The sequence below is a fragment of the Molothrus aeneus genome, chromosome 3, assembly GCF_037042795.1.
Source record: "Molothrus aeneus isolate 106 chromosome 3, BPBGC_Maene_1.0, whole genome shotgun sequence".
NCBI classification, from domain to species: domain Eukaryota; kingdom Metazoa; phylum Chordata; class Aves; order Passeriformes; family Icteridae; genus Molothrus; species Molothrus aeneus.
Genome location: NC_089648.1, coordinates 35367722 through 35377793, shown reverse-complemented (window position 1 = coordinate 35377793; position 10072 = coordinate 35367722). Strand labels below are relative to the sequence as shown.

Sequence of the window (10072 nt, the reverse complement as noted above, 5' to 3'; positions counted from 1 at the left end):
CTCTGCAGCAACTACTTCCTTAAATCTTTTATGACAGGAGTAGTCTTCCTTGTGTACTCCTGAGCTGCTGATAAGCATAATGCAATGGACTGCTACACAGAGGGAATTGTTAAACCATCTATAAAATAAATCCTGGGGTGTGGGAAGGAGGGAATAAAAATCACTGTCTTCCTGATGGAGGGGAGAAGGAACAATTGGCCTAAGCTATCACATATAAATTACACAGTAAGGACAAGGCCTGCAACTGCAGCCAGAGTAGAACCACGAGTTGAAGGTTTTATACAGAGTGATTAGACAGGGGTTCAAGCCAAGGCTTAGCTGGAGATTCCCTGGGATAAGCTGCTGCACTTACAGTAGCTGCTTTTATAGGAGGAACAGAATTACTGTGCAGTGATGGCATGCAAATACCTATGATAAGAGGTGTAGGTGACAGTACTGTGCAGCTTCTAGTAGCACCAGGCAGGCAGAGGCAGGCTTAGCTGCCACCAGCTAAACAGGCTACATCTACACAATTCATGAGTTCCAGTTCCTCTTAGACTTGGGGTGAAGATAATTTAGACTTTTTGGCATTAAAACCTGACAGGCAGTATAAAAACTTTGAACTGTATTTAAAAGCACCGATTCTTTAAAAACACTGATTATTTAAAAATACTGATTCTTTAAAAACACCCAGTGTGGCTGAGAGTTAAGGAGGTGAGGGCTTAAAGAAAAAATCTAAAGTTCTTGTCACACCTTCTTTGGGTCGTTTTGTACTAGATCCTGCTGGAGTCTTGGGCTTATTCTTTGCCTTGGCAGGAGACCTGGAAGCCACAGCCTTTGCATTGGGAGCTGCTTCTGGAGCCATGGGAGGGCTGGGCTCCAGGAAAGAGCTTTGCAGCTCCAGAGCAAAGTGGTAGTCCATGTGCTCTGGGAACTCCCACACCAGCACGAGCTGGCCACACTTCTCACAGCGCTGCTGGTCCCCCGGAGAGGCAGGAGGCAGCAGGGCGAGCTCAGGAGAGGGTGGCAAATTCTGCTCATTTCCCTCCACAGCTGGCTGGAATTTCAGAAGGGTCCTGGAGCTGGGTGGAGTTGAGGGTGTTTGTGTGGCATCTGATGGCAACTTCTCCCGGCGAAGCCTCTTGTACAGAGAAGTAGGGCTGGCATCGCTGGGATCCTGCTTCACAGGGGACTCCAGGTCACTCTGTACAGAGGCAAATCCAACAGGCAAGGCAACAGCAGCTCTCTCTTGCTGCTCTGGGGAGCTGGGCACAGCTGGCTCTGCAGTGGCAGCAGTGGGCAGGCTGGGTGCTGCCACTGCCTGTGACAGCTGCCGTTCTGCTGCCTTTTGGAAGAAGGACTCAATAGCACTAGCTGGCTTCTGCCGAAGCTCTTTGCTCGGGCTCCTAAAGAACTTGACCCTGGCCCTCCCACAGGACATGGAGTTTTGGCTGGTGGTGGCAGTGCCATCAGGCTGGGCATCACCCGTCAGGAATGTGGCAATGCCTGTAGAGAGGGTGACAGGCTCCGAGAACTTGCTTGCTGAGAGTTGCACTGAAATCAGCGGTGGAGACCTGCAAAGGACAGACCAACATCAGCTCAGACACCAGCCTGGAAAGCAAGAAATCTTTTGAGGTAAGACTTCAAACAACACAAAACATTCACAGACAGGGGAACTGTAGTATCTGGCAAGGGCTGGGACAGATGTTTGCTCTGACAAAGTTAGTATTGCTACCTCCAGAACAGACAAAGCAGGCTGTGCTGGGCAAAGCAGAACCCCTCTTTCCAAAGCAGCAATTCCCAAAGGAAGGGCACTGGAGCAGGAGCAGCCAACTGCCAGCCTGGACTTTCAGTCCACTACAGGCTGAAGCTGCTCTAAGATGAGAGCACGTTAAAGGAGCAGCAGCCTTGTCAGAGTTTAACAGACAGGACCTTCTTGTCTTCACTGCAGAGCAGAAGGAAGGAAAGAAGAAAATGCTGAAGGAGTTGTGCACTTTAATTTTTCTTCCTGCCCCAACGGCTTCCTCACAAAAGCTTTGCCCTTAGGATAGGACAACAAAGCTTAGCTTATTTCTTCAGCCCAGCAGGGCCAGGACAGCCTCACTTCAGCTGGACAAACCCCAGCCAGTGGCAATCCTAACTCCAAGTACAGAAGTGTCTCACCAGATGTGGGGCTCAGAAGAGGCCAGGCTGTCCTACTGCTTAAAGGTCTCTGCACTCTACTGTGAGGGTGCTGGGAATCACTTTTCCTGCCACTCAAATTAACGTGAGTTCCTTCCCAATAGGTCCCTGGCTTGTCCAGTACCTCCCACATCAGAACCAGTCCTGACAGAGGTGTCCCACGTTGCCCCACACTCACCATGCTGCCTGGTGAGCCCCAGCCGCATTGCAGGTTTGGATGAGGGTGAAGGCGTCGTTGCACATTTTCTGTGCGTCGTAGCGGGACAGGGCACACAGGCGTGACACGCGGGTGTCCCCTTGCTGGCGGATCACCACCATCAGCTGCCGGGCCACGCGGTGGTTCTGCCGGGAGAGCAGAGCTGTGCTTCCAGCGACTCCTGCAGGAAGGGGCAGGAACAGCCGAGGGGACTGTTCCCAGCCTGGAGCCCTGCCCAGCCCTCCGCCCCCTGCCATCTCCCGAGGGTGGGGTGGGACATGTCCCGCCCGGCCTGATTGCCAAGGGATGGGATACACAAGTGCTTGCACAGCTGTGCCACACAGGATGGGAAGCAGCTAGTCCTTGCTTTCCCTCAAAGGCAGCTCCACAGTTTTTTTGGCCCTGCTGCAGTGCCAAAGCTGGTGGATTGCTCCCACCCTGGCCTGCAGCCTACCGTCAGATAGCAGCACAGTGCTCCCTCTCACAGCCATGGGCACACCTGTGTCAGCAAAGGGCTTGCAAGGGAGCAGCAGTGCAGCAGAAGGAAGGTGCAGTGGCTTTCAGATCCCTTCGTCCTAAAGCATGGGACAAGGACTATTCTTAACCCTGGAGTGTCCTGGGGCAAAACCATCCTGCCCGGCCATGTTCCTGCACACCTCTCTTCTTGGGACACCTCAGCACACAGGCACACATCTGTGGGTGAGCAGATTTCCTCCCCTCCCACATACCACCCTCAGACTCCTGCAAACCACTCATGATGCAAACGTGCCTCCTTGTGTCCCTGTGCCTCCCCTCCTTACCTGGCTCCTGTCCTTGTTTAGTCTGGACTCCAGCTCCAAGGCCAGCTGCAGGAGCCAGTGCTGCACCTGGACAAAGCAGGGGTAACAGACAGGTTGGGCCTCTGCTCACAGCAGTACCACAGTACAAGGGGAATGTTGGGGGGGAATCAGACTGGAATGGACAGACTTTTGTAAGGCCCCATATCTGTAGTAGACCTTGACAAATCAGCCCAGCTGAGATTCAACACCACAGGCAAGGACATTATAAATACCATACAAGCCCTGCATTACTACTAGACTTTGCCAAGTAACCTAGGTTCCCTGTCCTGGATTTCTCTTTCCATCTTCCTACATGGGAAGCGTACCCCACCTAATAGCTAAAGTGCATCCTGCCTCTTTCTTTGGGCTAGTTACCTTCCTTCTAACATCCATGCTCTTGAAGCTTGGCACTGTGAATAACTTTCGAACAGCACAGGCCCAGTTTTGCTCATGGAAGTTACAACCAGGATGGACCTCTTTGTGCAGGAGTTTGTCAATGCATTTCTGTCAACAGGGACTTCCAGAGCTCAAACCACCTTCTCACACTGAGCCTCTAGTCTGAGTTTCAGGGTATAATTGTGCAGAAAAGCAGCAGTTTTGCAAGCTAGTCTGTTTTTAGTATTCTTATCTTCTCCAGTGTGAAAGCCAAGCCTTATGCTAGATGTAGGCTTCTCCTACCGCCTTCTGTGTGGCCAGGGCTGACTTCCCAGGGAAATTCTTGCTGCAGCCAATAGACTGGGGCAGGTACCGGTTTTTGACAGGTTCCTCTTCAATTCCTCTGCACAAGTCATAGAGCCAAGACCTGAAAGCCACAGGGAACCGATGAGGTTAAGGCAGCTACAGACAGGCAGGCATCAATGGGCAGCACGTCAGTCTCCTGCTGAGCCCTGCTTTCAACTCAGTGCAAGCTGTCACTGTCTCTCATCCTCAACTCTAGAGTCACAGCCACAGCTGAACAGGCAGGAGTCTTTCAGGCCACAGCTGCCTGTCAGCACAACTCCTCCACCTCTTCTCCTCAAGTGGCAACAGTTCACCAGTCTGCAGGGCTGTCCAACTGTTCTGGGCCCAGAAGTTGTGTTTCTGGCTCCAGCCTGGCCTTGTAATTTCCTCTATGATGAGACTGTCAAGACTGCCCTCTTTCCAGCCTGCAGAGAACCAGCCCTTTGACCCCACCCTTGGATGCCGTAGAGGAAGGCTGAGGCACTGGCTGACAAGCAAAATATGATCCTGGGGAGGGTGCGTGCCTGGGAGCAGGCAAGACTGGAAACCTGCTGTGGGCCCAATAGATCAATGCTTCCCAAAGATATCACTGAAGTTTTACCTTCCAACCTTTCCTAATCACAGCAGAACAAGGTTCTGTGACTGAAAGGAAGGCTCAATTCCTGCCAAGAGCCAAGTTGTGGTGAGTGGTTCATCATTACCCAGTTTTGTCTCCAAAATGTGTCTGGAGCTCAGTCTCACTGAAATGTGTCAGCTCCCCGAAGTACTCCACTCCCAGGATGTCTGTGATAGCAGTGCCAAGCTTGCCTCCCAGGTTACGGCTACGGCAGAGAAACAAAGGAAAAAACACACAGATGAAGCATCATGTGGACACTGTGACAAATCTCATTGCAGCAGCTGTTCCTAGATAAGGACAACTAGAAGCTGCTAGGAACTAGCAGGACAAAAGGAACACCTGGCTCTTCTGATCATAGTAAAAGGACACATAGGAGTTGATGTAGGAACTGCTCCTTAGGTCCCCCAATTTTAGTGCTTCTCCCTCAGCTCTATCTGATCCCAAACTATGCTCTGAAGAATGCCTCACATACAGCTTCCTTCTTCCTACAAAGACAGGACCCTTTCCCACACACATCCTTCTCCATCCCTTGCAAGACACAGAAAGCAGAGAGCAGCAGTGCAGGCCTGGAGAGCAGGATTAGGGATCCATTCCTCTGGAGAAGCAGTGCTGGTAACACTTCCCTACACCAGGAAAAGTACTTGTGCACAGTGTGGATGCTAAAAAGCAAATCACATCTGCTCTCTGTGAGGACAGCTGTCAGTCACACATAGTCAACAGCTATGGCCTCCTTGCTTACAGTTGCTTCTGGCTTACACCTACGCACCCCAGCAGACATCCTGAGCACAGCCTTACCCTGGGAAAGGATGCCCACAGGCTGCTGGTGGGATTATGGACTGTGGTCCGTTCACCAGCAGGGCTGTACTTCCCAAGCACACTCCCCCTGAATTGTCACTCACAGCCACAAGAGATCACTGGCAGCATTCCCTCTGTTTGTTAGGAGCATTGCCAAGCAGTTAGTGTGGAGCTGAGAGCCTCTGCTGGCTGCTGTCAGTGAGCTCCCATTGCTGTGCTGAGGAGAAGCAGCAGCAGCTCCCTGGTACTTACATGCTGCTGACGGGCAGTTGGCTGAAGAGCTGCGGCACAAACCGTGCAGACACCAGCGTCTGCCGGTTGGGCTTGTTCAACCCACAGGCCAGCTTTGCCAGTGTCTGTAACACAGAAAAGGGTGGAAACTCTGTTATTATACACTGTGCACTGGCCTATGTGACTCTACTTAACAGCTTGTGCTACATCACCTCTAAGAGCTTGGAATAGCTGCTAGGAATATGTGCAGGGTGCACCACTGCTTGCTCTTAGGCAGTATCCACCTCAGGGTGTGACATGCATTAGCTGCTTCCAGGCTTTAGTTCTGTGAATTGCTGGACTCCTGCTCCAGGCAGATAAACATCTTTCATCTGTTGTGGTTGCTATAGTTTTCCATCAGGCAAGCATGCTAGAGGTTCCACAGCATGCCCATGGTCCTCCCCCAGGCTATGTCTCTCACTATGCCTTTTTCCTTCATCTTCTGTGTTTGTCTTGCTTTTTCTCAATGTCACTATTTTAATCTTCTCTCTGTGAGGTCTGCAACAGCATAGTGCTGCAAAAGGAAACCTTTAAAATGCAGAATTGCTAGCCTGGAAGGGCTGCTCTTCTATACAGCTTCCTTTCCCACTCTAAGCTACCACAGGGTCAAAAATACACAGACCAGCTTGAAGTGCATTTAGCTGGGTGTTTGAGGTTTTATTGAACAACTCTAATAACTTTCTCTTTCAGGGCTTTGCCACACATCCTGTAACTAAGCAAAATTTCTTGCCTGCTTATTGAGCTATGGCCTTTATTAACAGCCCATTTTACAGGCTTACATACATTTGAAATAATTTCTAGACAAAGTAGATCCCTTTTCAGATGTCCAATCACTGTTTTTCTTGTCTGGCTGGAGACTTCCAAGTTTACCCACCTCATAAAGTGACGTGCTGCAAGTGAAACCAATCACTGAGACTTCATGGGGAGAAATCATTTACTTTTTCTGACACCTTCTGTAAACTGCACATGCTGAAACAGGATTTGGCATTTCTACAAGACCACTTATATTACTGACTCATCCTGCTGCTTGTCCACAACTCCCGGCTACTTCCTGACTTACTGTGACTCAGCCAAAATCCTGCTGGTTGCTTTTTTTCTATAAACCACAAAAACAGTCAATGAGCATAAGAGTAGCATAAGAAGCGCTGTTTGGTGATTTCAGACTGACTCTAAGGTTTTTCAAGCTCAGAATTTTCAACTCTAATTTCATCTCAGAATTTTCACAGCCCAGGCCCTGAGCCTCATCTGTGCAACACCTGAATTCATACAGCTGTTCCCTCTCTGTAGGCTTCAGTGAAAATGCTGGCTCTCAGCAGACCTTGGACAGATCCCCCCAGGATTCCACTCTGAACATCCCAATTTGAGGGCACCTCATTTAACAAAGTCATTATGGGAAACAGTAATGTTTTCTTCAGCTACATGCATGCCCTTCAGACAAATTCAGCTACGTTGTCTGCTACAGTGTCATCACCAGGTTACTCAGCTCAGGGTGAGGTGTGTTGGAAACTTTAAGGTTGACACCTCACATCTGTAGTCTTTCCTGCACATTTGGCCACTTAGGCTGTCAAGGAGGGCACATAAATGAATTGGCATGAGTGCTTCTTGAGAAAGCCATGCTGTTGTCCTTCAGGTGCTTCCTAATTTTTTGGTCTCATTCATCATCTGAGTTCCTGGTGTACTCTAACAAGGTACCTCATTGGGAAAAGCAGTTCCTTGGGAGAATTTTCTGTAGAAAAAACACAAGCATAAAGCAGATAATCTTCACCTTGAGTTTCAGGCAACAGTTGTTGTAGCTTGAGAATGGTTTTTACTGACACAAATTCCCAGCCAACTCGGTGGCAGAGGACCAAATTGGGGCACCGAGGTGAGGGGGGTTGCTTTTCCTCTTTCTGGTGAGTCAGCGTTTACCCTGCTGGCCATGGGGATTTGGGTGATGCTCAGCCAGCTGCCGAGAGCAGCCACTGGAGCTCTTGGTGCATGACAGCAGCTGCAGAAACAAACGGACTTTGCTGACTTTGATGCTGTAGCTACAGAGGGTTTCCTGCTGGGTGGAAGGTGGGCTGGTTTGCTGAGAGCACCTCTTTTGTTCTGCAGAAAAGGTTTGTACCCACTGAAGTGAGCTGGCTGTGGAAGCACAGCACAGTGTTCTGCACAGCCACAAGTATGCTGTGGTGATCTCTGCACTGTGCTTGCTGCTACAGATACACAGTTCTTCGGGGATAGCACAGTACATCACAATGTCCTTACTCTTTAAAAAAAAAAAACAAAATGCTGGCATAGAAAATGGAAGCTGGGAGAAGCTGCTAGGAATATCAGGGAAGTTCTCTGTTACTCTTGACTAAAGAAAGCAAAAAGGCAAATTGAACATAGCTTCCACTAGAAATTTCTGCACCAGTGACATTCCTCAGCTAGCTCACTGCCTCACAGTCTCTAGTTTCAGACTAAGCAGTGCAGAACCACTTCCAATCCCTGTGTACAGCTGGCAGTAGTACCAGCTGTTTCTGCAGCAGTCAATGAAATATATCTTCCTTGAACTCCAAAGCATCCATTTAGTCTTCACTTTCTTTCCTTTTTTTTTTTTTTAAAGTCATAGCTTGCCTTTATAAAGTCATTACTGTATAATAAGCCCCTCTTTTGCAGAGCAAAAGGGATGCCTCAGCAAACCAGCCTGCATTTCACCCAGCAGGAAACCCTCTGTAGCTGCAGCATCAAAGTCCGTTTGTTTCTGCAGCTGCTGTCATGCACCAAGTGCTGCTGTGGCTGCTCTCGGCAGCTGGCTGAGCATCACCCAAATCCCCATGGCCAGCAGGGTAAACACTGATTCACCAGAAAGACAAAAAACAACCCAGCTCACCTCAGTGCCCCAATCTGGTGTTCTTCTGCCACTGAGTAAGTGGGAATTTGTGTCAGTGAAGCTGGCTACAGTGACTGTTGCCTGAAACTCAAGGTGAAGATTACCTGCTTTATGCTTCTGTTTTTTCTAGAGAAAACACCTCCAGAGGACTTAAACTCCTTTTATTCCTAGTGAGCTCTCTCATTAGGGTACACCAGGAATCCAGGCAGTAAATGAGGGGATTGCTGACTGCCCAGGCCACAGCTCTGGGGAAACAACTCCTCCCATTTCCAGATGTCTTATAATTTCTCTGAAGGTGTGATCACAATGGTTGCATTCCCAACTTGGTTCATCTTCTGTACAGGAGACTCCTAAGTATAAGAGACCATCTACAGTATGTTCTGACTCTGTAGCCCAGAAGATTCAGGCTGATGTGTTATGCACATACCTTGTTGTGCGAGATGCCAGCTGAACACCGGAATCCAGTAGCTTCTTCCACTGCCACCCTAATTTCTTCCACAATTACTGCGCCCATGGTCAGCTGCAGGTCAGGACAATCTGGGTTATCGAAAGACAGCGACGCCAGCCACTCATCCAAACCACGCTGCCGCAGCTCCTCTAGAAAAGGGATACAAAAGGGATACAAAAGGGGACACGATATGGCACTTCTTGCTGAGCCCAGCAAAGGGACCCGCAGCAGCCAGTCCCAGCCAGCAGCCGCAGGCTTCCGTAAGCGCATTCCAGCCACAGGGAGGAGAACGTGCACCTTAAAAGCTATTCACTGCGGAAAACGCAGACCCCATTTACAAGCTCTCAATTGGAAGGAGTCAGAGCAGGCAGAGCGGGCCCTTCCCGGGGGGGGCGGGGGTCGGTGCGTACCCTTCCCGCCGGGATCAGCTCGGTGCGCGCCCTTCCCGCCGGGCTCGGGGCCGGGCTCTGCGGGCAGTCCCTGCACGAAGGTGCTGGGCAGCAGCGCGGCCGCCAGGGGGCGCCCGCGCAACTCGCGCAGCCGGTGGCGCGCGCTGCCCGTCAGGTCCAGGTACGCCTCGTCGATGCTCGCGCGCTCGATGGCGGCGAAGCGCGACAGCACCTGCATCACCTCCGCGCTGGCCTCCCGGTACCTGCCGGGCGGCGGGCACGGGCTCAGCCGCCGCCCTGCGCCACCAGGGAGGCCCGCGCCGCCGCCGCCGCCGCCCCCGGCCCCCGCTCTCACCGTGTGAGGTCCGCCTTGCCCCGCGCCTGCGGCACCCGGGCCAGCGCCAGCTCGGGGCACAGAGCCCGGGCCTCCGACGCCCACATCCCGCGGGACACGCCGAAGGCGCGCGCCTCGTAGCTCACCGCGATGATCCTGCCAAGACACGGAGGTGAAGCGCAGGGCGGGCCCGGCCCCGCGGGGAGCGGGGTGGGACGAGGAGTCGGGGTCGCCAAGGCGGCTCGCCTACCTACCCGCCGCCCTGCCATTCGGTGTACTGCACCACGGCGCAAGGGCGGCCGCGCAGCTGCGGGTCGAGGCGCTGCTCCACCTGCATAAAGAAGCAGTCCATGTCTACCAGGGCCACCACGCGCTCCCGGCCCCGAGACATCCCGCCGCCGCCACCGGCTCCCGCCCGACTGAATGAAGGATTGAATAACCGCCCGCTCTGTGGGGCGGAGAGCCCCGCCTT

General features: G+C 51.8%; 1 protein-coding gene across 1 annotated transcript; it reads right to left on the bottom strand.

Moving 5' to 3' along the window:
• Positions 1-582: 582 nt before the first annotated feature.
• POLH (DNA polymerase eta) lies at positions 583-10059 on the bottom strand. The gene is made up of 10 exons (XM_066546674.1): positions 9855-10059; positions 9622-9756; positions 9288-9529; positions 8857-9026; positions 5558-5661; positions 4596-4715; positions 3853-3976; positions 3157-3222; positions 2339-2502; positions 583-1553 (listed from the first exon to the last, which is right to left on the bottom strand). Exons 1-10 carry the CDS (start codon positions 9989-9991, stop codon positions 686-688), a joined length of 2130 nt encoding a protein of 709 aa, XP_066402771.1. The 5' UTR covers positions 9992-10059; the 3' UTR covers positions 583-685.
• Positions 10060-10072: the final 13 nt, after the last annotated feature.